At 34.7% G+C, this 27867-nt stretch overlaps 1 protein-coding gene and 1 pseudogene across 6 annotated transcripts in view; one reads left to right on the top strand and one right to left on the bottom strand.

Moving 5' to 3' along the window:
• CCDC73 (coiled-coil domain containing 73) overlaps window positions 1-27867 on the top strand; it is a 139180-nt gene that overhangs the window by 56177 nt on the left and 55136 nt on the right. For all 6 annotated transcript variants that reach the window (XM_032357595.1, XM_032357594.1, XM_032357592.1 and 3 more), the window contains 3 exons: window positions 12053-12091; window positions 23739-23874; window positions 24336-24415. In XM_032357595.1, coding sequence (XP_032213486.1) covers window positions 12053-12091; window positions 23739-23874; window positions 24336-24415 — 255 coding nt within the window. The remainder of the gene's footprint in view (window positions 1-12052; window positions 12092-23738; window positions 23875-24335; window positions 24416-27867) is intronic.
• Window positions 10247-11068, bottom strand: LOC116598574 (annotated as a pseudogene).

The following is a 27867-nucleotide window of genomic DNA, read 5'->3' as shown; positions in this document are numbered from 1 at the left end:
GTTATATGTTTCTAAGAATTTATCCATTTCTACCAGGTTAACCAATTTTTGGGTATATAGTTTTTCTTTTTATTTCTGAGGCATCCACTGTAATGTCTCCTTCCATTTCTGACATTACTGATTTGAATCTTCTTTCTCTTTGGTAGTCTAGTTAAAGGTTAGTAGATTTCATTTATTCTTTCAAAACATAACTCTTAGTTTTATTGATTTTTTCCTATTGTTTTTCTGTTTATTATTTAATTTATTTCTGTTCTATCTTTATTATTTCCTTTTGCTGATTTTTGTGTTAGCTTTTTCTCTTTTTTCCTACTTCTTTGAGATGTAAGATTAGATTGTTTATTTGCAATATGTCTTTTTAAAATGTAGGCATTAATCCTTATAAAATTACCCATCAATACTACTTTTGCTGCATCCCAGAAGTTTTGTTACCTTGTGTTATTGTTTTTATGTGTCTAGAGATACTTTGAAAATTCCCTCTTTTTGGACACAGTGATTGTTCAAGAGTGGTGTTTAATTTCCAAATACTTGTGAATTTTCCTATTTTCTTATTGTTATTGATCCTTGTTTATTCCACTGTAGGCAGAAAAGATAACTTGGAATGATTTTGATCTTTTTAAATTTGTTAAGACTTATTTTGTGATCTAACATGATCCATCCTGGAGAATGTTTCATGTGTATTCTTCTGATGTAGGTTGAAGAGTTCTGTGTTTATCTGTTAGGTCCATTTGATCCATAGTGAGGTTTAAGTCAGCTGTTGCTTGATAGATTTTCTGTCTGGATATTTTGTACATTATTATTAAGTGAGGCATTAATGTCTCTTACTGTTACTGTATTTCTGCCAATTTCTCTCTTCAGATCTCTTGATATTTGCTTTATATATTTAGGTGCTCTGATGTTGGGTGCATATACAGCTGTTATAGCTTCCTGTTGAACTGACTCCTTTGCATTATATCATGATCTTTTTTTTTTTTGGTCTCCACAGGCAGATTTTTGACCTGAAGTCTATTTTGTCTCATATAAGTATAGTCACTTGTGCTTTATTTTTAGTTACTATCTGGTATATCTTTTTCATCTCTGTACTTTCAGCCTATTTGTGTCCTTAAATATAAAGTGAGTCTCTTGTAGATAATATAGTAGTCCCCTTTTATCAATGGGGAGTATGTTTCAAGATCCCCAGTGGATGCCTGAAACCATGGATCATACTGAACCCTAAATACACTGTTTTTTCCCTATACATAAATACCTATGGTAAAGTAAATTGAGTACAGTAAGAGATTAACAATAATAACTAATAATAAAATAAAACAATTATAAACAATACATTGTAATAAATGTTATATGAATGTGATCTTTTTCTTTCTTTTTTTTCTCTCTTTCTTCAAATATTTTATTATACTAAACTCAACCTTCAGGTTACCTGGGTGGCTTAGTCAGCTAAGCATCCAACTTTTGATTTTGGCTCATGTCATGATCTCAGGGTCTTGAGATGGAGGCTCTGCATTCAGAAGGGAGTCTGCTTAAAGATTCTCTCCCTCCCTCTCCTCCTGTTCTCTTTCTCTCTCAAATAAATATTTTTTTAAAAACAAACTCACCCTTCTTCTTGTGATGGTGTGAGATGATAAAATGTATGTGATGAGATGAAGTGAGGTGAATGATGTGGTGTTAGATACATCAGAAGGAGAATCATTTGCTTCTGAATTGCATTTGACCATGGGTAATTGAAACCATGGAAAGTGAAACCACAGATAAGCAGGAACAGCTGTATATCACTTCATATTTTTTTTTCTTAATCCTGTCACTATGTCTTTTGGTTGGAAAGTTAAATACATTTATACATAAAGTAATTATTGGTAGGTGTGGAATTACTGTTGTCATTTTGTAAATTGTTTTCTGTTCTGTGGTAATTTTGTGCATCGCTTGTCTGCCTTTGTTATTTGATGTTTTTGTAGTGATTTTCTTGATTTTTTTCTCTTTAGCTTTTGTATATGTATTATGGGTTTTTATTTTTACGGTTATCTGAAGTCTTGAATAAAATATCTTGTAGTTATAATAGTTTAAAGTTGACAGCAGCTTTAATTGCATACAAAAGCACTATAGTTTGCCCCCTCAACTTTGTGTTCTTATGGACAGTGTTTGCATCTTTTTATATTGTATATTCATTAATACATTTTTATTTCCTAATTTTTATATAAGGGTTAAAAGGAATTTATATACTACCGATTCAGTCTTGAATTTCTCTATATTTGTGTATATACTTTATAAATGAGAATTATATTTTCATATGCTTTTTTCATTGCTGTTTGGCATGTTTTTGTTTCAATTTGAAGAATTGAACCTTAATTATTTTTTATAAGACAAGTCAAGTGGTAACTGATTCTGTTAGTTTTTGTTTGTTTGGGAAAGACTCTCTCTTTCATTTTTTAAATGATAATTTTGTTAGGTATGATATTCTTGATTGGCAGATTTTTCTTTTGATACTTGGAATATATCGTCCCACTCTCTTCTGGCATGCAGATTTCTGCTGAGAAGTCCACAGATAATCTTATTGGAGTTTCTTTAAATTTGGTGAATTGGATTTCTCTTGCTACTGTCAGAAGTCTCTCTTTTTCCCCTTGATTTGACAACTTGATTATAATGTGTCTTGGTGTATTCTTCTTTTGGTTCATTCTGTTTGTGGTCCTCTGAGTCTCATGAATCTGGATGTCCATTTCCCTCCCAAGATTTGGGAAGTTTTCAGCCATTATTTCTTTGAGTAAGCTTTCTTCTGTCTCTTTTATTTTTCTCCTTTGGGACTCTCATGATGCTTATATTGATTCCTTTGATGCTGTTTTATTAATTTTTTAGGCTTTCTTCACCCTCTTTCACTTGTTTTTCTTCTCTGATTGAATAATTTCAAATGATCTGTCTTTGAGTTCACTGGTTCTTCTATTCAATTCAGTGTGGCCTTAAGGCTCTCTCTTCCATTTTTTCAGTGCATTCACCACATTCTTCATCTCTACATTTTTTTTTGTTGTTGTTCTTTAAAAAAATTTCTCCATTAAAAAGGTACTCTTCCCTCTTGTAATCAGAGTATTTTGAAAGGAGATACTTTGAAATTATGTAAATATTCTGTTTCTCACCGAACTTTTCCTATATTCATTTATTTGTTTTTATCAGTATAGATTCATAGTTTTTTTTAATGGATTAAAATCTGTGACTATCACTTATTTTGGTGCTCAAATTATCCTTGATTTGGCTAGTGAGAGTCCATAAAGCTGATTACCGAGTCCTTTGGATACGTCTTCATTCTTTCAGCATTTTCCTGCTTTTAGAGGATAGCAAAATATGCCAGGATCATTTTGTAATTTACCTGTCCTTGCACTGGAATGAATCATTTCACCATGTTGCCCTGGTTCCTTTTAGTGGAAAATAGTATATAGAAGCAAAGATCTGGGCACTGTTGTACTCACTGCTATTGATACATCACTGCTCTCAGACTTTCTTGGTGGACAGAGATCTATGTATGTATTTACATACACAGAAATATAATTTATATTTATGTTTATAATTTATAACATTTATTTCTAACAACCTATGTATATAAAAAACCATGAAATCACATTACTTCCAATTTTTTTTTTTTAAAGACTATTTATTTATTTATTTGACAGGGAGACAGAGCAAGAGAGGGAACACAGGCAGGGGGAGCAGGAGAGGGAGAAGGAGCAGGAGCCTGATGCAGGGCTCGATCCCAGGACCCTGGGATCATGACCCAAGCCAAAGGCAGACGCCCAGTGTCTGAGCCATCCATGCACCCCTACCTCCAATTTTAATATGAAACCGTGAGGTTATTAATTTTAGTTTATTTCCTTTCTGTGTTTATACATTTCTTTCCTTTTACAGTGAAAAATGTGACATTCTTTATCCTTAATATATTTACTTCTATGATAAACTACCCTGTATACAACCAGTTTATCAATTTGCCATGACTTCCTTCCTAACATGGATGCTCTCTTTTCCCTGCTTAGACTCTGACACCATGAATTGGGTTGCCCTTTTTCAGGGTTGCCTCCTCACCTTACTCCACTTCTTTTTAAAATTTTTTTTTTAATTCCAGTATAGTTAACAGTGTTATATTAGTTTCAGGTGTACAGTGTGATTCAGCAATTCCATACATCGCTCAGTGCTCTTTATGACAGATGCTTTCCATAATCACTGTCACCTACTTCACCCAGCTCCCCATCCACCTCCCATCCGGTAACCATCTGTTTATTCTCTATAGTTAAGAGTCTGTTTCATGGTTTGCCTACCTCTCTCTTTCTCTTTTTAAACTTTGCTCATTTATTTTGTTACTTAAATTTCACATATTAAGTGAGATAATATAGTATTTGTCTTTCCCTGACTGACTTATTCTGCTTAGCATTATACACTCTAGTTCCAACTGTGTCATTGCAAATGGCAAGATTTCTTTTTTTTTTATAGCAGAATAATATTCCATAGTATGTGGAATATTTGAGATCTGTCTATCTATTTGTCTATCTATAGATCTATCTATCTATCTCACATCTTCTTTATCTGTTCATCTATTGATGGGCATGGGCTGCTTCCATAGTTTGGTTATTGTAAATAATGCTGCTGTAAACATAGGGATGCATGTATCCTTCTGAATTAGTGTTTTTGTATTTTGGGGGTAAATGCCCAGTAGTGTGATTGCTGGATCATACAGTTCTTTTTAATTTTTGAGGGAAGCTCCATACTGTTTTCCACAGTGGCTGTACCAGTTTGCATTCTCATCAACAGTGCATGAGTGCTCTCTTTTGTCCACATCTTCCCCAACATTTGTTGTTTCTTGTGTTTTTGATTTCAGACATTCTAACAAGTGTGAGGTGATATCTTGAGTGTAGTTTTGATTGGCCTTTCCCCGACAATGAGTGATGTGGAACATCTTTTCATGTATCTGTTGGCCGTTTGTATGTCATCTTTGGAGAAATGTCTTTCATGTCTTCTGCCCTTTTTAAAATTGGATTATTCGTTTTGGGGGTGTTGAGTTTTATAAGTTCTTTATATGTTTTGGATACTAACCCTTTATTGCCTATGTCATTTGCAAATACCTTCTCCTATTCCATAAACTGACTTTAAGTTTTGTTGATTGTTTCCTTTGCTGTGCAGAAGATTTTTTATTTTGATGTAGTTTCAATAGTTTATTTTTCCTTTTATTTCCCTTGCCTTGGGGGACATATCTAGAAAAATACTGCCACAGCTCATGTCAGAGACATTACTGCCTGTGGTCTAGTCTAGGGTTTTTATGATCTCAGGTCTCACATTATGTCTTTAATCCATTCTGAGTCTCTTTTTGTGTATGGTGTAAGAAAGTGGTCCAGTTTTCTCAATACCATTTGTTGAAGAGACTGTCAACAGTTGGATATTCTCTCCTGCTTTGTTGAAGATTAATTGACCATATAGTTGTGGGTTTATTTCTTGGTTTTTTATTCTGTTCCACTGATCTATGCTCTATTTATGTGCCGGTACCATACTGTTTTCATTACTACAGCTTTGTAATATAACTTGAAGTCCAGAATTGTGTTGCCTCCAGCAATTTGCTTTTCCTTTTTCAAAGTTGCTTTGGCTGTTGAGGGATTCAGGGTCTTTCGTGGTTCCATGCAGATTTTAGAATTGTTGGTTCTAGTTCTGTGAAAACTGCTGTTGGCATATGGATAGGGATTACATGAAATTGTGTAGATTGTTTGGGGTAACACAAACATTTTAACAATATTTGTTCTTCCGATCTGTGTGCAGGGCAGGTCTTTCTATTTCTTTGTGTCACCTTCAATTCCATTCATCAGGTTTTTGTTTTGTTTTGTTTTTATTTTTAAGATTTATTTATTTATTTGTCAGAGAGAGAGAGAAAGATCACAAGTAGGCAGAGAGGCAGTCAGAAGCAGAGAGAGAAGCAGGATCTCTGCTGAGAAAGGAGCCGGATACGGAACTCAATCCCAGGACCCTAGGATCATGACCTGAGCTGAAGGCAGGCACTTAACCGACTGAGCCACCCAGGCATCCCTCATCAGTGTTTTATAGTTTTCAGAGTATAAGTCTTTCATTTTTGGGGTTAGGTTTGTTCCTTGGTGTCTTATTTTCTGTGCAATTTTAAGTGGGATTGTTTTCTAGTTTCTCTTTCTGCTACTTCATTATGGGTGTATAGGAATGCAACAGATCTTTGCACATTGATTTTGTATCCTGCAACTTTATTGAATCCATTTATCAGTTTTAGTGGTTTTTGGTGGAGTCTTTTAGGTTTTCTTTTTCTTTTCTTTAGTAATCTTTACTCCCAACATGGGGCTCGAACTTAAGACCCTGAGATCAAGAGTTTTCTGGCCCCTCAGGTTTAATACCATATTAATTAATATTATTAATTGATTGATTATTAATATGATTAATTAATATTAATTAATATCAGACCAAATATGTACTTCATGGCCCCTCTACAGGAGAAGGTGGTTTTTGGAATGTTCTTTTTGGGTGCAGTGCTCTGCCTCAGTTTCTCCTGGCTCTTTCACACCGTTTATTGTCATTCAGAGAAAGTCTCTCGGACTTTTTCCAAACTGGATTATTCAGGGATTGCTCTACTGATTATGGGGAGCTTTGTGCCACGATGATGGCAGAAATGCCCAGGACACAGACGATGGAGAGGTAGATGAGCCGTGGCTGTGGGGAGCAGTAGAAGGAGTAATAGAGCCAGGGGACAAAGCCGATTAATATTAATTAATATTAATCCAATATTTTTATTATTTAATTAATTAATATTAATTAATATTAAACAGTATTATTTAATATAATATTAAATATTATATATTTAATATATAATATTTTATATAATAATATATAATATATATTTAATATTAATATTAAATATTAATATCATATTGAATAATATATTAAATATATTAAATAATATTAATGCCATATTAATACCACATTAATACCATATTAATCTTCAAAAGTACCTTTCTCAGCTTCTCACTCCCACAGTAGATTTCCCTCCTTCTCATTGGGATCCTCTTTTCCTCATTCAGGCCTGATACCCTGCCACCCTGACCTTTTCCACCCTTCCCCATGGACACCTATCTTAGCCTACTCTGGCCTGTGGAGTTAGGACTGAATAGTTCAGGAAGGGGAAAAGATTAAATATTTTTAAACATAGTTTGGTGGACTTTATTCCCAAATAACATAAAACCAGTTAATAGAAAATTAATGGGAAAATAAGGTTTGCTGTAAAGAAATGCATTTCTTAGTCTGCTTTTTATAAAATATTTCACAAAGTAAGGGATACTATAATAGGAAGATATTTATACTTTTTCTTTGAAATTGTCTTCTATACTTAATAAATTAATTAGTGCCAGGGACGCCTGGGTGGCTCAGTTGGTTAAGCAGCTGCCTTCAGTTCAGGTCGTGATCGTAGCATCCTGGGATCGAGTCCCACATCGGGCTCCTTGCTCAGCAGGGAGCCTGCTTCTCCCTCTGCCTCTGCCTGCCACTCTGTCTGCCTGTGCTCACTCTCTCTGACAAATAAATAAATAAAATCTTTAAAAAAAAAATTAATTCGTGCCAGTATAGTTTTTTTTCCTGTGTCAGAGAGATGTTTTATACTATAATCTACTTCTGTGTAATTTTAGAATTAAAAAAACATTATGTTTAATAGCCTCCATAAAAAGATTTCATGTCAGTCTAGTTGTATTACTTTGAAATTCTACTTATGTTTCATAGGAATGTCACTACGTGGTAGCTTTTGAAGTTGAGAAATGTTCTAGAGATGCTGATAAATTGTAGCTGTGAATCATGATTCAGAAATAACTAAATGCAGAGGTGTTAACGTTTGGAGAACAAACAGTGACTTGAGAGAATTTTGTAAATTTGCTTTAGATGTATTAGTTTTACCTGTGGCAAATGGTAGCTATGTTAGTGAAGGTTCTGCAGTGAAACAGAGCCAATGCACATTCTACTTTACTCATTCCACTGCCTCAAATGCTGATGTCATCCAGAAACACTCTCACAGACACACCAAGAAATAATGTTTAATCTGGGCATCTTTTGTTCCAGTCAAGTTGCCACATAAAATTAAATATTATAGGAGCAGATAATAAATTCAGGATTAGAGTGAAAGTGTTCTGAAGTTTGTTTTCCTCTTATTTTTCTAGATGACATCTGCTCTTTTACTTTTCTTTTGTCTGTATGCTTTGAAAAATACTCTGATCTCATACCATCTCATGTCTTTCAGATGGGATCTATGTGCAAAGGACTTGCAAATATGTATCTCCAGACCCAAATCCTGCCTGGATTTACATGAAATTCGATATATTCAAAACCAGGAACACGATTTTTTTGCTTTAAAAAATATCCGCCTCCTGAAAACTTCTTTGTTTTTTCTTGCCTCATTAGTTATGGCTTCCTTTTTTCATTTTGCACTTTTTTTCAGCATTCTCCTCAGACAATATCCAGAATCAGACAACATCTCACTACATTCATTATTAAAACCATCGTCCTCTTTCATCTGGATTAGGACAGTAGCTTATTAAGTGGTTTTCCTGCTTCCACCTGTGTTCTTTGTTAGTCTTAACAGAGTGACCTTTTAAAAAAGCACGTCAGGGGGCACCTGGGTGGCTCAGTGGGTTAGGCCGCTGCCTTCGGCTCAGGTCATGATCTCAGGGTCCTGGGATCGAGTCCCACATCGGGCTCTCTGCTCAGTGGGGAACCTGCTTCCCTTCCTCTCTCTCTGCCTGCCTCTCTGCCTACTTGTGATCTCTCTCCATCAAATAAATGAATAAAATCTTTAAAAAAAAAAAAAAGCACGTCAGGCTACGTTATACTTGTACTTGGAACTTTTCAAAGTCTTCCTGTTTCAGTGAGTGTAAAAACCTAACTCTGTATCATCATGCATTATAAGACCGACAATGATTTGCCCCACTTGCCTCCTCTTTTCTCTAAATTCCTCTATTGCTGTTCTTCCCCTTGCTTGTTCCCTTCTAGCCGCATTGGCTTTCCTGTTGTTCTTTTGTGTGTGTGTACACATTTAATTTTATTGTAACAGAGCAACTTGTACACTTTTAACAGTTAAAACTGAGCTTCATCTTTCCTTTCCAGTGAAACAAAAAGAAATTTAAAAATAAACAGGAACAAAATTATAGTAGAGAATGTCAATCCCAAATAAAATCCTACAGGTTCTGCTGATTCTCCCATCAAGTGGTAGGACTCAAGTCATCATTAGGAGATAATTTTATTTTATTTTATCTTATCTATTAGTCTATTTTTTTTATTATGTTAGTCCCCATACAGTACATCATTAGTTTTTGATATAGTGTTCCATAATTCATTTACACCCCGTGCTCCATGCAATATGTGCCCTCCTTACTACTCATCACTGGGCTAACCCATTCCCTCACCCCATCCCCTCTAAAACCCTGAGTTTGTTTCTCAGAATCCATAGTCTCTCATAATTATCTCCCCCTCTGTTAACTCTCCCCTTCATTTTCCCCTTTCTTCTATTGTCCTCCATGCTATTCCTTATGTTCCACAAATAAGTGAAACCATATGATAATTGTCTTTCTCTGCTTGACTTATTTCAATTTTATTTTCAAAGTGTCAACTTAAACTGCAGGATGTCGTTAAACATCACAATTAAACATTCCAAAGGAGAAGACATGTTGACAAAATGCCCTCTTAACCTACCTAAACATCTCAAACCTCCCTTTTGCTGATGTTCCATTACCCCATTTTTTAAAGTTTTTTTTTCTTTTTTTAAACAAAATAGACAGATACATGTTGATAAGTGCTAACTGTCCTGTTCACGTACAGACACAATGTAATCTCTGAGTCCAATATACAGAGAAAGGAGGACAAAAAGCTAGAATTCTGTGCACTGCTACACAGGGGCCTAGCCCCCTCCAGGTTCCAACAGATCTAAAGGAGCAGAAGATTTTTCTTTTTTCCCACAGAGCAAAGGGATGTTGATTCCATAAAATTTTTGTTGTGACAGGAAGGAATAAAAATGAATTTGGAACAGAAAGGGGGAGAGATTCTTTTCCCAGTGTGTTCTGTTCAAGATATCTCCCCCCTCCCCCAATAAGTTGAGAACCATTTTATAAAGGGAGAGGAAAGAGGCTTCAAAAAACAGGGCAAATAAGCACGAAAGGAGCTGGGTGGGGGATACTATAGTTTGCTCCCAGGGACTGAGAAAATTCAGAAAAGAAGGTTGGACTCCATCATAGTTTCATTAGTCCTCTCCTTTAACCTCTTCTTCTCCCTCCCCCCCATCATCATCTTCATCTTCTTCACTTTCTTCATCAATATCTTCCAATCCTTCTTTCTCCTCCTTCCCCTTCTTCATTATCCATATCAGGAACCCAGTAGTACTGTAATGGATCTGGCCAAGTATCATCTTTAATGATGTCTCCAAACTCATGTGCACCTGGTTCAGAATGGTCAGTAGATCAGGTGAAGAAGCTCTCTGGTTCCTCACGCTGTGTCTTTCTGCTGGCTTTATTCTGTGTTTGACTTGAACATTTCATCAGATCCTTTCCGGATTTCAGTTTGATTTCAGTGGACTTTGAAGATGGATCACCATACTCATGTAGATGAAAGTCTTTGGAGAGAATTTTATTTTCAAAGTAAGGGTTTTCATCAAAATAAAAATCTATTCTGTAACCTGATTTTATATCTTTGACTTATGTCACTTCAACTCTTGTCAAATAATGCAACGCCTCTTCCTCCCCAAGCAGTACAGACACTTGTGGATCATTGACAGATGTTGTTACCCCCAAATTTGGCATTTTGGCAATCAATTTCAGTGCCTTTGAAAAAATGCTTGGAGTTTCTTGTATTTCTGTTCTACTCAGAATTTCCTTACTGGCTTGTTCAGCAAGTCTGTTTCATCTTGTACTTCTTCAGTATGTTCAGGTGCTTCTTGAACCTTCTTGCTGTTCTGTGTCTCCCTTTGGCAAGTGGAGAGGGGTGATGTCTCCTCTGGCTTGGGGGCAGGAGGAAATCTCAGTTTCTTTGTTTGAGGCAGGATCAAAGACTGGTGTTTGGGGGTCATGCTGTGAGGATAGCCCACAGAACAAAAGGAGGCACAGGTCTGCAAGAAGCTCCAGTTACTCTTTCTTGTTATTCAGATGTTCTTTTACCTTGGGGCCTTTCCAGTAGCTGAAATTCTTTTCCTCACTCCTGTAGAATCTTGACTCAAAAGATGCCATCTCAGAAAGGATTTTCTTGGGCATCTTATGTAATCTCCTTCCTTGATTTATTTTTCTTTAGTACTTACTAATATTTAATATTTCATCTATCTTAACTTATTTATGTTGCTTATTTTCTATAATCCCCAGAATTTAATCTGGACAGGATTTTTTTTTTTTTTTTTTTGGCTCAGTACTATACCCTCAATGTGTATGTTAGTGCTTTACTTATAGTATGTATTCATTATTTGTGGAAGAAATAAATCACAATAGACCTATTTCACAAAAATGAAATAAAATTATCAGTTTATTCAAGGCAGTGTGCTAGATTGATTGCATAGGAAATGTAAAGTAACTATTTGTGCTTAAAATTTAACAAACATAAATAGTGAACACTCATCCACAGCTTGTAGAGTTGAAGTTGGTCAGCCACTCTAAGGGACTTTGTAAGAATTGTTAAAAGTCTAGGAAAAGGAACAATTAAGAGGAATTCTACTTCTTGGAACTTATTCTGGTGAAATGAGTAATTATACTGCCTCCACTAGACAGAAAGCCACTAGCGGGCAGGGATTTGCTTAGTTCAGTGCTGTATCTGAGTCCTAAGGAAAGTGACTGGTATATAGTAATAGGTGCTCCATTAATATATCTTGAATAATTAATGAATATATTGTTTTGTTATGTAGAAAAAAGTTATGGTAAATAACATCCTGAAAAAAATGTCCCAAGGAAAAAATAGTGTGTAGGAAATAAATACCACATTGTATAGCATATAATTTTAATATCAGGAGGAATTTGTAACAGATAAGTGCAGAATTATAATGAATTTTCTCTCTCTTTTATTTTTCAAGGTTTCTAAATATTCTTTACAGAAGAAAGTCAGTGAAATGGTAAGGTGATCACAAAATACACACTCACTCTCCAGATTAGCACATAATGTAATGTGTGTAGTATCTTTGTCAATATAAATGTGGCATTTATATTTTAAAAAGTTGAGGGACGCCTGGGTGGCTCAGTTGGTTAAGCCTCTGCTTTTGGCTCAGGTCATGATCTCAGGGTCCTGGGAGAGAGCCCCACATCGGGCTCTCTGCTCGGCAGGGAGCCTGCTTCCTCCTCTCTCTCTCTCTCTCTCTCTCTGCCTGCCTTTCTGCCTACTTATGATCTCTCTCTGTCAAATAAATAAATAAAATCTTGAAAAAAAAATTGAAACTGGGTATTAATATTCCCTTTAAAGGACTGAATTACAATGTTACAATGTTAAATATAGCTTAAATGAATTTACTTCACAAATTTATTTCTGGATTATATAGTTTTTACATATTATAAAATAAATTTAACCTAGTTCCCAGATTATTGATATCTTATTTTAATATCAAAGAATAAGGAAATAACAACAAAACCCATTATTTTATTATCTTTTCTAGGTATTTATGCAAGCATGCAGTTATTAGTGATTACCTAAAAAATGAAAATAAAATGAAGTGACATTTGAATATGACACCTGGGATAGGGTACTCATTCTTTATCATTCAACAAGTGTTTCTTGCGCCTTCCTCTTCTATGGCATATTAAAATTTAGTATTTAAATTTTTACAGCATAGTATTTTATGGAATATTTATTTTGATCTTCTCTCTTCCTGTCCCTATTTGATTCAGAAGGATTTATTTCCCTGTGTTTTTGATTGAGCAAAATTCTCCCATATCCACTTAAATCTTCTGAGGGCTTTTTGGGTGGACTTAGACTATTTCAATCTTCCTTCTTTGGAGCAGACTGTAAGAGAAGTAAAAGTAATTTTTGAGTGAAGTTTATATATTGTAGGTATGGGAAGTAAGAAAGGAGAGATCACTTTTTATTAAATACCGAAAAATAAAGTAACTGTTTTGCTTCGTGAAATTGTTTTTGATGTTTTAGAAAATAAAAGGGCCTTAAAAAGATCGCTAAGCTTGATTGAATAAAAGATGTGAAAATTCTGTCACTATTCAACTGGAAAGAATAAAGATAATATTGTCAGACTATTTTAAACTGTGATTTTAATTAAGAAGCTGAAAAACTAGATTCTGGTTTAGCTTTAAGTACTGTGACATTTGTATTGAGAGTCATCTTCAACGCTACAGTGGTTTTACACAAAATATAGTGAAATTGAATAATGTGCCCTCTGACCTGGGAGATAAGGCTACAAGTTAAAGATCAAAGGCAACATAAAATGTGCTTTATTTTATTCTACTTTAAAATTTCATGGAACAGATACTGATAGTCTTAGAAAAAATGGAAAAAGTTTTTAGTCACTTCTGAGTATTTTGTTAATGTGAATGACCACCTCTTAAGAACTTTCTAAAATGATATTTGGGTTATAGAGATAATATGTTTCTCTAACAATTCAGAGCATTAACTTTTGCATTAAATAATTTTATATATTGATATGTATAATTAAGATTTTATGCCCATTCTGACAGAATATTAAATGTATTTTAGATAATTAACATTAAAAAGTAATCTTTTTTCTAAACATTCTTACATTATTCTTTTTACATTATTCTTATATAATTCAGATGGCCTTTATTCAAAGTACTGTATTCAGTAATTTAATGTTATTTTATTCAAATCATTTTTCTTTTATGTAACTTAACTCTATAGTCAAGATAAGAAAAAAATGGTCACTTACATCAAGGCAGGATTTTGGGAAGCAATTGATAAAGTTAAGCGCCCCCCCAATTTTTAAAAACAGTATTAAGAAAATTATAAAGAAGTTCATGATTTCCTATAGGTGAACCCTTAATTACTAGTAAATTTCTTTCTTTTGGGAATTCAGTAAGCTGATTTTTGTGTAGAGTTGGTAATATGTACATAGGTAAATTAACACAGTATGAATTAAAATATTCACCTATCTCTGAGAGTACTCTAACTTTCTTTTGAACACAATCAAATAATTAACTATTAATTGTGATTTGGTGATTGATGAAAATCTTTCCTGTTGTGTTCTTATCGTTACCATAGTAGGTGACTATGTTTTGTAATGAGTAGCTGATAAGACTGACTAAATGAAGTAAAAACATATCCAACCATCTCTTAGTTGTATTTTATTATTTTTGTATATCACTTTCCTCTAAAGAAAAGACTTAAAAGAGAGATTTATTTTTCTTTATTAAATTAAAGTTGGAATACTGAAGGTTTCATATAATTTAAAATTACATTTTTCTCTTTCATTGAATTTTTTTAGAATAAAGACATATATGAGAACAGTCTTCATAATTATTAAATATAATTTGTATCTGTACACACAAGAATACTGGTGTAACTTTAAGTTAGTTTAAGTATTATGTACCTTATCTTTGTGACTAAAAAAGGTGAAAATACCCTAAGAAAGATGCCATAGGTTTCTTAAAAAGTGAGTTTTATAACCTCACTGATTTATTTTGGGGTTATATTGAAGAAATTTAAAGGTAATTTGCAAAATAGATTTGAAGAATGTATGAAGTTTCTTTTTGAGTTTTTATCTTTTTCACTAAAATTTAATGAATTATTTTAAGGGAAATTCATTTTATTCCTGAAGGTTTTCAAATTGGTATCCATAAGGAAATAAGGGGGAAATGAGCAGCTGTGCCTTTTATTAGTAAACGTAGTTGTAAAAAGTTGTGTGTAAATATTATTTTTAAGTTATTCCTATTTTAAATGTTTCGAAGCTTTAAAATAATCTTTTAGACCACACATATGCAGACAAATATACATGTAGACTTTAGTCTTAATTATGCAGATACTGTCTTTTCCTCTAATCTTGTTTTTCATAGATTGTTAAAAAATTTTTTAGAAGATTTTATTTATTTATTTGACAGACAGCGATCACAAGTAGGCAGAGAGGCAGGCAGAGAGAGAGGAGGAAGCAGGCTCCCTACTGAGCAGAGAGCCTGATGCGGGGCTTGATCCCAGGACGCTGAGATCATGATGTGGGGCTCAATCCCTGGACCCTGGGATCATGACCTGAGCCAAAGGCAGAGGCTTTAATCCACTAAGCCACCAGGTGCCCATGTTTGTTAAAATTTAAGTTTGCGTTTGGAAAGCAATGAATCCTGATATTATCTGTGGACAGAGTCTTTGCATGTAGCAGTAAAATGTGTAAAAGAAGAAAATAGCAGGGCACCTGGGTGGCTCAGTGGGTCAAGCCTCTGCCTTCAGCTCAGGTCATGATCTCAGGGTCCTGAGATTGAGCCCCACATCAGGCTCTCTGCTCGGCAGAGAGCTTCTCTCTCTGCCTGCCTCTCTGCCTGCTTGTGATCTCTCTCTCTGTCTAAATAAAATCTTAAAAAAAAAAGAAAAGAAAAGAAAATAGCTTGAATCAATTCATATAGGTAAAAAGAACAAAAACAGTAGGTACTTAGCTATTTTTTAGTCTTCTTAATAAAATTATCTTTACTATGATATAATATGTAATGTTAAAGTTTTAATAACAATGCCATAAAGTTATTTATATTATTATTTAAAATGTTCTTGGGTTTCTCAGACAAGTGATACCAATCTGTTTTTCTCATTGCTTCCCAAGAATTTAAGCTATTTGCTGACATGCAATTAGCAGCAAACTTGACAACTAGCCTCTTCATCTCTTTATGAGAACTAAATCAGAGCAGCCAAGTAGATTCATATACAAACAGTCCCATATGAGCCTGTATGGGCTAATGAGCTATGAGTGCCTATGTAATTTGAAAGTCTTTATAATATCATGGCCATTGACTAGGTTTATGTACTTGAAAATCAGATTATGTCATGCAAACAAATAACTTCAATTTAATTGAATTAACTTTGACTATAAGCAAAGGATGTTGAAATAGAGTATATCACAATATATTTTAATTTGTATAGAGCTCTATGTATGTAGAGAAAACCAATTAAATCACTTTAATCTTTGCTGCGGTTTTAGTTATCAGGATTATTCATCTTTTTTTTTTTTTAAGACTTTTTTTAAAAATTTATTTGACAGACAGAGATCACAATTAGGCAGAGAGGCAGGCAGAGAGAGAGGAGGAAGCAGGCTCCCCGCAGAGCAGAGAGCCCGATGCGGGGCTCAATCCCACGATGCTGGGATCATGACCTGAGCTGAAGGCAGAGGCTTTAACCCACTGAGCCACCCAGGCGCCCCAGGATTATTCATCTTTACAGGCATTGACAGCCTATTATATTTATCATTTTTAAAAAAATTTTTTTATTTTTTTTCATTTATTTATTTTCAGCATAACAGTATCATTATTTTTTCAATTTTTTAACTGAAAGGTTAAGGAAGCTTATATGAATGTGTAGTGGACAATATTCTCATAAAGGTCACATTAAAAATTGATCTAAGCTGAAAAATTGAAAAATTCCTTGACCACAATGCTATGAAACTAGAAGTCAACCACAAGAAAAAATCTGAAGACCACAAATATATGGATGTTAAATACCATGGTACTAAATAATGAATGGGCCAACCAGGAAATAAAAGAAGAAATAAAGTACGTGGGGACAAATGAAAAGGAAAACACAACAGTCTAAAAGCTTTGAGTGCAGCAAAAGCAGTTCTAACAGGGAAGTATTTAGCAATGTAGGACTATTAAGAAAAATCTCTAACAACCTAACCTTAAACCTAAAGGAGCTAGAAAAAGAACAACAACAAAACCTAAAACCAGCAGAGTGAACCCAAAAAATAAAGATGAGAGTAGAAATAAATGATCTAGAATCTAAAAAAAAAAAAAGAAAAAAAACACATGATAGGATAGGTCAATGAAACCAGGACTGATTTTGTGAAAAAAAAAAAAAAAAATCGATAAAGTTGATACACCTCTATCTAGACTTCTCAAGAAAAAAAAAGGACAAAAGGACTCAAATAAAATCACAATTGACAGAAGAGAAATAAAACCAATACCACAGAAATACAATTAGACTATTATGAAGAACTATATGCCAAAAAATTGTACAAAATAGAAGACATGGATAAATTCCTAGAAACATATAACCTACTAAAACTAAAACAGGAAGAAATAGAAAATTTGAATAGACTGATCACTAGCAAAGAAACTGAATAAGTAATGAAAAAAACTCCCCCAAAACTAAAGTCCAGCACCAACTGGCTTCACAGGCAAATTCTATGAAACATTTAAAGAAGAGTTAACGCCTATTCTTCTCACACTATTACAAGAAAGAGGAAAGGAAGGAAAACTTTCAAATTCATTCTGTGAGGCCAGGATTATTCTGATACCAGAACCAGATAAAGACACCACTAAAAAAGAGAATGACTAGCTAGTATCCCTGATGAATATAGATGCAAAATGTCCTTAATAAGTTACTAGCGAACCAAAATCAACAATACATTAAAAATAAAAAAAGAAAAATCATTCAGTATGATCAAGTGGGATTTATTCCAGGGATGCAAGGATGTTTCAGTATTTACAAATCAATGAACAACATGATTCATCACATCAATAAGAGAAGAGTAAGGACCATATGGTCATTTCAGTAGATGCAGAAAAAGCATTGACAAAGTACAATAACCATTCATGATTTAAAAAAAAAAAAAAAGGCCTCTTAACAAAGTAGGCTTAAAGGGAACATACCTCAACATACAGTAAAGGTGTTCTATGAAAAACCCACAGCTAACATCATCCTCAATGGGGAAAAACAGAGAGCTTTTCCCCTAATTTCAGTAACTAGGAGATCCACTCTCACCACTTTTCTTCAAAGTATTACTGGAAGTACTAGCCACAGCAGTTAGATAACAAAATGAAATAAAAGGCATCCAAAGTGGTAAGGAAGAATTACTTCTTCCTTTACTTCTTATTTTAATTATTTGTAGATGATATGATACTATGTAATGAAAACCTGAAAGATTCAACCAAGGAGTACTAGAACTTATAAACTAATTCAGTAAAGTTACAAGATACAAAAATGAATGTATGGAATTGGTTGAAGTTCTGTGCACCAATAATGAAGCAGCAGAAAGAGAAATTAAGAAAGCAATCCCATTTACAGTTGCATGAAAAGTAATGAGATGCCTAGGAATAAACCTAACCAAAAAGGTGAAAGACTTATACTCTGAAAACTATGAAACACTGATGAATGAAATTGAAGGTGACACAAAGAAATAGAAAGACATGTCCCTGCTCATGGATTGGAAGAGCAAATATTGTTAAAATGTTTGTGCTACCCCAAACAATCTACACATTTAATGCAATCCCTATCCATATGCCAGCAGCAGTTTTCACAGAACTAGAACCAACAATTCTAAAATCTGCATGGAACCACGAAAGACCCTGAATCCCTCAACAGCCAAAGCAACTTTGAAAAAGGAAAAGCAAATTGCTGGAGGCAACACAATTCTGGACTTCAAGTTATATTACAAAGCTGTAGTAATGAAAACAGTATGGTACCGGCACATAAATAGATGCATAGGTCAGTGGAACAGAATAAAAAACCAAGAAATAAACCCACAACTATATGGTCAATTAATCTTCAACAAAGCAGGAGAGAATATCCAACTGTTGACAGTCTCTTCAACAAATGGTATTGAGAAAACCGGACCACTTTCTTACACCATACACAAAAAGAGACTCAGAATGAATTAATGGAAGCAGCCCATGTCCATCGATAGATGAATGGATAAAGAAGATGTGAGATATATATCAGATATTCCAGATACTATGGAAAATTATTCAGCCATAAAAAGAATGAAACCTTGCCATTTGCAATGACACAGATGGAACTAGAAGCTATAATGTAAAAAAAAAATAAGTCAACCAGAGAAAGACAAATACTGTATCATCTCACACATATGTGGAATTTAAGAAAACAAATGAGTAAAGTTTAAAAAGAGACAAACCAAGGAACAGACTTTTAAATATGGAGAAGTGTTGGTTACCAGAGGGAAGATGGGTGGGGGGATGAGTGAGATAGCTGAGGAGGATTAAGGAGTGTACTTGTCATGATGAGCATCAGATGATGTGTGGAATTGTTGAATCACTATATTATTGTACATCTGAAACTAATATTAGACTGTATGTTAGCTAATTGGAATAAAAATAAAAACTTAAAAATCCTTGGATTGAAGTAATGCCTTTAGACTAATTTTTGTGAAATTGTGTTAGGTTTTTACACTTCTGCTGAGAGAAGGTATAATCCTCTAGATTAAAAAATTAAGTGGCATTTTAGAGGAATGGAATATGGTTCTTTATTTTTCATTGTTATTGAAAATAGTGACTACCCAGACAGATATAAGATCTTCACTGTAAGTACACTTGTCAGCTTGTTTGTGTTTATAACTGTTACATGATTAATTCAAATGACTAAGTAGTGAATTTGAAAAGCCCATAGAAGTGTATGAGAAACTTTGAATTCATCCATGTGATCATTACTAACGATATTTTCAGTTTGCTTAAAATCATTGAAAAGTATCTTTGAAAAAGTTAAGAATATCGGGGTGCCTGAGTGGCTCAGTCATTAAGCGTCTGCCTTTGGCTTAGGTGATGATCCCGTGTCCTGGGATGGAGCCCTATGTCAGGCTCCCTGCTCCACAGGAAGCCTGCTTTTCCCTCTCCCACTCCCCCTACTTATGTTCCCTTTCTCTGTCAAATAAATAAATAAAATCTTTTTTTTTTTTTTTAAAGTCTCATCACTCTGGATAGGACCACTACTGAACTTATTTAGTTTTATAGTCATTTTGCTCAAGTTTCAAATTCCAAAAAGGTAGAAATCAGTTGAGTAATACACCCTTCACTTGACTAAGGGAGAATAAAGCGTGTGAATTTCAATTCTACTAGATTGTAATGAGGAAGAACTACTTCAAATAAATATTTGAAATTGTGATAATATTGGATAAGGGAAACACATACAGGCCAGGTAAATCTAATAAATTTACGCTGCTGCCACTCCACAGGACAACAGTTCATTCAGGAAACAATTACTGAGTGCTCATCACTGGTACTGAAGCATGTGGCAAAATGAATGAAAGGTTTTGAAACCAATCAGTGATTCTACCAATGTGATGTCAAGATCAAAACCTTTAAAAAAATGTTATTGAAAAATGCCATTGGTATTTTGATCCAGATAGCATTGAAAATATAGATTGCACTGGGCAATGCAGACATTTTAACAATGTTTATTTTCCAATCCATGAGTATAGAATGTTCTTCCATCTTTTTGTGTCTTCAGTTTCTTTTCATGAGTGTTCTGTAGTTCCTAGAGTATAGGTCCTTTACCTCTTCAGTTAGGTTTATTCCAAAGAATCTTGTGATTTTTAAAAAAGATTTTTAAAAATTTATTTATTTGACAAAGAGAGACACAGGGAGAGAGGGAACACAGGCAAGGGAAGTGGGAGAGGGAGAAAAAGACTCCCTGCTCAGCAAGGAGCCCGATGAGGGGCTCAATCCCAGGATCCTGGGATCACGACTTGAGCTGAAGGCAGATGCCCAATGACTGAGCCATCCAGGTGCCCCTATCTTATGATTTTTGGTGGTATTGTAAATGGAATCAATTCTCTAATTACTCTTTGTACATTTACATTGTTAGTGTATAAGAAAGCAACTGATTTCTGTGCATTGATTTTGTATCCTGCCATATTGCTGAATTGCTGTATGAGTTCTAGTAATTTGGGGGTGGAGTTTTTGGGTTTTCCACATAAAGTATCATGTCATCTGCAAAGAAAGAAAGTTCGACTTCTTTGTCCGTTTGAATACCTTTTATTTCTTTTTGTTGTCCGGTTGGTGTTGCTAGGACTTCTTGTACTATGCTAAAAAATAGTGGCGAGAGTGGGCATCTTTGTTGTATTCCTGATCATAAGGGAAAGCCTCTCAGCTTTTCCCCATTGAGAATTATTTGCTGTGGGTTTTTCATAGATGAATTTTATGAAATTGAGGAATGCTTTTCAAAGTGCTAGAACAAACCATCCTAAAATTTGTATGGAACCAGAAAAGACCCCGAATCACCAAGGAAATAATGAAAAAGAAAAATAGAGCTGGGGGCATCACGTTGTTTGATTCCAAGCTATATTACAAAGCCGTGATCACCAAGATAGCACAGTACTGACCCCCAAAACACAATGGAACAGAAGAGAGAGACCAGATATGGATCATCAACTTTATAGTCAAGTAATCTTTGAGAAAGCAGGAAAAAATACTCAATGGAAGAAAGATAGTCTCTTCCAAAAATGGTGCTGGGAAAATTGGACAGAAAATATATACAGAAGAATGAAACTCTACCATTCTCTTACACCATACACAACGATAAACTCCATATGGATGAAAGACCTCAGTGTGAGACAGGAATCCATCAAAATCCTAGAGGAGAACATAGGCAGTAACCTCTTTGACATTGGCCGCAGCAACTTCTTTCAAGACATGTTTCCAAAGGCAAGGGAAACAAAAGTGAAAATGAACTTTTGGGACTTCATTAAGATAAAAAGCTTCTACAAAGCAAAGGAGATAGTCAATAAAACAAAGAGGCAACCCATGGAATGGGAGAAGATATTCGCAAATGACACTATGGACAAAGGGCTGGTATCCAAGATCTGTAAGAACTTCTCAATCTCAACACCCAAAAACCAAATAATCCAGTGAAGAAATGGACAGAAGACATGAACAGATACTTCTCAAAAGAAGGCATACAAATGGCTAACAGACATGAAAAAATATTCATCATCATTAGCCATCAGGGAGATTCATATCAAAACCACATTGAGATAACACCTTATATCAGTTAGAATGACAAAAATTGACAAGGCAAGAAACAACAAATGTTGGAGAGGTTGTGAAGGAAACCCTCTTACACTGTTGGTGGGAATGCAAGTCAGTACAGCCACTTTGGAAAACAGTGTGGAAATTCCTCAAAAAATTAAAAAGAGAGCTACCCTATGACCCAGCAATTGCACTACTAGGTATTTATCCCAAAGATACAGAAGTAGTGAAAAGAAGGACCATATGCACCCCAGTATTCATAACAGCAATGTCCATAATAGCCAAACTGTGGAAAGAGCCGAGATGCCCTTCAACAGATGAATGGATAAAGAAAATCTGGTCCATATATACAATGGAATATTACTCAGCCATCAGAAAGGATGAATACCCAACTTTTGCATCAACATGAATGGGACTGGAGGAGATTATGCTAAGTGAAATAAGTGAAGCAGAGAAAGACAATTATCATATGGTTTCACTTATTTGTGAACATAAGGAATAGCATGGAGAACATTAGGAGAAGGAAGGGAAAAATGAAGGGGGAAATCAGAAGGGGGACAAACGAAGAGACTATGGACTCTGAGAAACAAATTGAGGGTTTTAAAGAGGAGGAGCATGGCAGGTGAAGCATGGGGAAATGGGTTAGCCTAGTGATGGGTATTAAGGAGGGCATCTGTTGCATGAGCACTTGGTGTTATGCAAACAGTGAATTGTGGAATACTACATCCGAAACTAACAATGTACTGTATGATGACTAACATAATTTGAAAAAATAAAAAAATAAAAAATTGATTTTATTAACAATATTTTTTAAAATTTAAAGTCCTATTTCTAAGTATGACAAAACAAGCTGCTTTAGCCAAAAGCAGTGAAGGCCCATATTAAAATATATGTTGGGTCTAATTTTCACCAATTACATTTCTCAACCTAAGTAGACTTTCTACTATACTGTATTGCCTCTCAATCTCTGATAGGTATTATTCTCATAATTCAATTTTTTAATGCAACAAAAAGGTGCTGTGCTTATTAAAATCAGAAAAATTACTTGAGTTTTGGGGTGCCTGGGTGGCTCAGTTGTTAAGCATCTGCCTTTAGCTCAGGTCATGTTCATTGAACCCTGCATCAAGCTCCTTGCTCAGCGGGAAGCCAGCTTCTCCCTCTCCCACTGCCCCTGCTTGTGTTCCCTCTCGTTGTCTCTCTCTCCATCAAATAATTTTAAAAAATCTTAAAAAAAAAAGAAAAATTACTAGAGTTTCAATAATGCATTCATAATTTTGCCCCCAAATTTAGAGAAAAGAATTCCTTTCCTAAATTATTAAGAATATTGCTTTAATATTCCCATAATTTTGCTTAGTGCTGGCATGGACTAATTAACTCTTCTATAAATGAAACTAGTTGATTTTTTAAAAAGATTTTATTTATTTACTTGCCAGAGAGAGAGAGAAAGAGAGAGAGTGTACAAGCAAGGGGAGAGGCAGGCAGAGGGAGAAGTGGGCTCCCCCCACCACGCGGACTCATCCTGACCTGAGCCAAAGGCAGATGCTTAACTGACTTAACTGATGCCACCCAGCATCCTTGAAAGTAGTTGGTTTTTGAAAAAGAAATTATAAAACAAGAGCATTATAAATTTAAATGACTACTTTGTTGTAATACAAAAAAGGCTTTAGTTTTACATAGGTTTAGAAATATCTCCTTAACAATTTCCTCCCTATGGTGTACTCAGCACTTTTTCATGCCCTATTTTATAACAAAAGTTATTAAAAACAATTTTTATGTATGTTTAAATATATATGTGTGTATATGTTTTATATGTGTTATATATTTATAACATTTTAAATAACTTCAAAATAGGAACAAAAAGTCCAGTTACAACTTCTGGCTAAAGAAGATCATCAGAAGCAACTGAATGAAATTGAGAAATATTATGGCACCATAACAGGTCAATTTGTATTGGTGAAAGAGAATCATGAAAAGTTAGAACAAAATGGTAGGTACTATCTTATTTAAACTTGTATATTTATTTATTTATTATTTATTTATTATTTTTTTTTAAAGATTCTATTTATTCATTAGACACAGAGAGATCACAAGTAGGCAGAGAGGCAGGCAGAGAGAGAGAGGAGGAAGCAGGCTCCCCGCAGAGCAGAGAACCCGATGCGGGACTCGATCCCAGGACCCTGAGATCATGACCTGAGCCGAAGGCTTAACCCACTGAGCCACCCAGGCGCCCCTAAACTTGTATATTTAAAAGGGAGTAAGTAATGGGTTTATTTATAATAAATAAATTGAACTTACCTGCTACTGGTAATACTAGTGACATTTTATATTTTAAATTCAATAATAATTATATACAGTGCACTAAGGTTATTTTCCCTGTCCATCTTGGTGATACTTTCCTTAAAATGGATGTTGAATATAATAGTTTTCTAAATGTTTTTCATATTGCAGTACAGGAAGCAATACAGCAAAACAAAAGACTTTCAGCTTTAAATAAAAAACAAGAATCTGAAATAGACAGTTTGAAGAAGGTATGGTTGATACAGTTTTATAGTATTAGGTAAAATTATAGTCTAATTAGTTTTATGAAATAGTATTGGAAGAAGTTGTGTATATTTTTTGGTATAAAGAAAAATAAAATGTTTTAAATACAGATTAATAAACTGTGAGTTTATGATTCCAATAAATTATATGATTCCAATAAATGCAATGAATGAATTTGTCCTAACTCATTCAAAATGCTCTTTGTCACCAGTGGTATGCCTTATGGTGACATGAATGGCTAATCTTTACTGTATGTCAGTCTCAACACCATTTATTCATTCATTCATTCAGTACTTGAATGGACTGTATATGCCAGGTACTCCGTGGCCCTAAGGATAGAGGTCTGAAGAAAATAAAACATTTTCCTGCTTTTTTGAAGTTTATAGTCCAATGGAGGAATTAGGCACAAAATACATAATGCCACAAACCAAATAATTTAAAACTGTTAAAATCATATGAAGAAAAAGTAAAGAATGTGATGACATCATAATAGGTGAATTTATTACATTGGATTATTACTGTTAAAGGGATAGGGAGGGAAGAGAATAATGTTTCAGGCAATAGAGGTGTCCCCATACTGGACCCAAAAAACAAGAAGAAGGTAAGTTACTGGAACCCAGAAAGGGTATCACACAGAGTAGGTAATACTCTGGCAAGGAGAAGAGCATGCACAAAAGTCTTGAGGCAGGAAAGAATTTTAGAAATCACTTCTCAGACTTCTGGCTAAGATTAAGTATAGGGAAGAGTTTGGTATATGTGGGGGACTGGAGAAAGTCTGGTATGACTAGAGCATCATGAGTGAAGGAGTACATTGGACATTGAAATCTAAATTGGCAGAAGGCCATAAACATTTTATTTCTCATGTCAGTCATTGGCTCAGAAGTAGACTAATGGCCTTAGTGGTTATAAACTAGGAAGAATATCATCCCACCTCTGGTTGTCAGTCATTTCTCTACATGAGAAACCAAACAGGAGAAACCTGACAATGTGGATGCCAGATTGGTGGTGAAGTAAAGAAACCTGTTCTTTGATGACATTTTTGAATCCCTGGATCCTCCAACCCTACCGTTCCCCCACCTCTACACTTTTCAGTATGCGAGTCAGTAAATCCCCATTATTATCTGTGTTAGTTTGGTTTGGGCCAGTTTAATTTTCTGTAATTTGCAACTAAAAATATCTTCACTGATACAAGTTGAGAGTGGTAGGAGAGGAAGAAGAAGTCTTTCCCACTTTATCAACATCCTATACCAGAGTGATGCATTTGTTACTATTGATGAACCTACTCTGACACATCAGTATCATTCAAATTCCATTGTTTACATTAGGATTCACTCTTGGTTATGTACTTTATCTGAATTTGGGCAAATGTTTAGTGACATGTATCCACCATTATAGTATCATACAAAATAGTTCTATTGTTCTCAAAATCCTCTGTGCTCTGCCTTTTCATCTGTCCCTTCCCCCCGACCCTTGGAAACCACTACTCTGCTACTATTTCTACAGTTTTGGAGACTTTTCCAAAAGGTTACAGAGTTGGAATCATATAGAATATAGCCTTTACAAATTGGCTTTTTTCAGTAATATGCATTAAGTTTTGTCTAATGTCTTTTCATGGCTTGGTAGCTTGCTTTTTTTTTTTTTTTTTTTAAAAAGTACCAAGTGATATTCCATTGCCTGCAGGACATTTTGATTGCTTGCACATTTTGGCAGTCGTGAATAAAGCTATATGCAAGTTTTTGTGTGCACATAAGTTTTCAACTTTTTTGGATAAATACCAAGGAGCATGATTGTTTGGATCATATAGTAAGAGTATGTTTCATTTTGTAGAAACTGCTAAACTCTCTTCCAAAGTGGCTATTTCATTTTGCATTCCTACCAGCTATGAATGAGAGTTCTTGTTGCTCAATATCCTCCCCAGCATTTGGGCTTGTCAGTGTTTTGGATTTCGCACATTCGCAATAGTGTGTATGGTATCTCTCTGTTAACAGTTTTGATTTGTAATTTCTTTTTTTTTTTTTTTTTTGATTTGTAATTTCTTAATGACATATTATGTTGAACATCCTTTCATATGTTTACTTGCGCTCTGTATATCTTCTTTGGTGAGGTGTCCAGATCTTTTATCCATTTTTTAATTGGTTTTTTTTTTTTAAGATTTTATTTATTTATTTGACAGAGAGAGATCACAAGTGGGCAGAGAGGCAGGCAGAGAGAGAGAGAGGAGGAAGCAGGCTCCCTGCTGAGCAGAGAGCCCGATGCGGGACACGATCCCAGGACCCTGAGATCATGACCTGAGCCGAAGGCAGCGGCTTAACCCACTGAGTCACCCAGACGCCCCTTAATTGGGTTGTTCGTTTTCTTTTTGTTGACTTAAGAATTCTGTGTGTAATTTGGATAACAGTTTTTTATCAGATAGAGCTTTTAAAAATATTTTTTCCCAGTCTGTGATCTGACTTCTTATTCTCTTGATATTGTCTTTTGCAGAGCAGAATTTTTTTTTTATATAGATTTTATTTATTTATTTGACAGACAGAGATCACAAGCAGGCAGAGAGGCAGGCAGAGAGATAGAGGAGGAAGCAGGCTCCCCGCCGAACAGAGAGCCCGATGCGGGGTTCGATTCCAGGACCCTGGGATCACGACCCGAGCCGAAGGCAGAGGAATCAACCCACTGAGCCATCCAGGTGCCCCAGAGCAGAAGTTTTTAATTTTAATGAAGTGCAGCTTATCAGATTTTTTTGTGTGTGGATTGTAACTTCCGCATTGTACTTAAAAAGTCATTGCCTTACATAGAGTCAGCTAGATTTTTTCCTGTATTATCTTCTAGGAGTTTTATTATTTTATATTTTACATTTAGGTCTGTGATCCATTTGAGTTAATTTTTATGATGAGTCTAAGATCTCAGTCTAGATCCCCTCCCACACTTTTATTTATTTATTTTTTGCCTGTGAATGTCCAATTGGCCCATGACCATTTGTTGAAAAGGTTAGTTTTGCTGATAGTTTGTCAACTATCATTTGACTGTATTTATGTGGGTCTCTTTCTTGGCTCTCATTTCTGTTCTGTTGATCTAATTGTTCATTCTTTTGCCAGTACCACATTGACTTGATTACCCTATTTTTATAGCAAGTGCTAAAGTTGGGTAGTGTCAGTCCTCCAACTTTGTTCTTCTCCTTCAGTATTAAGTTGGGTATTCTGGGCCTTTTGCCTTTCCATAGAATTAGTTTGCTGATACCCACAAAATAACTTGCAGAGATTTTGATTGGGATTGTACTGAATCTGTAGACTGAATTGGGAAGAACTGACATGTTGAAAATATTGGCTCTTCTAATTCATGAATATTGAATATCTCTCAATTTGTTTAGTTCTTTAATATATTCCATTAGAGTTTTATAATTCTTATATATATTTTCTAAATAGTTTGTTTGATTTTTTTACCTAAG

This window comes from Mustela erminea, chromosome 9 (assembly GCF_009829155.1).
Source record: "Mustela erminea isolate mMusErm1 chromosome 9, mMusErm1.Pri, whole genome shotgun sequence".
Taxonomy (NCBI): Eukaryota; Metazoa; Chordata; class Mammalia; order Carnivora; family Mustelidae; genus Mustela; species Mustela erminea.
Note: the sequence above shows the minus strand (reverse complement) of the source record. Positions and strands in the feature narration are given on the sequence as shown.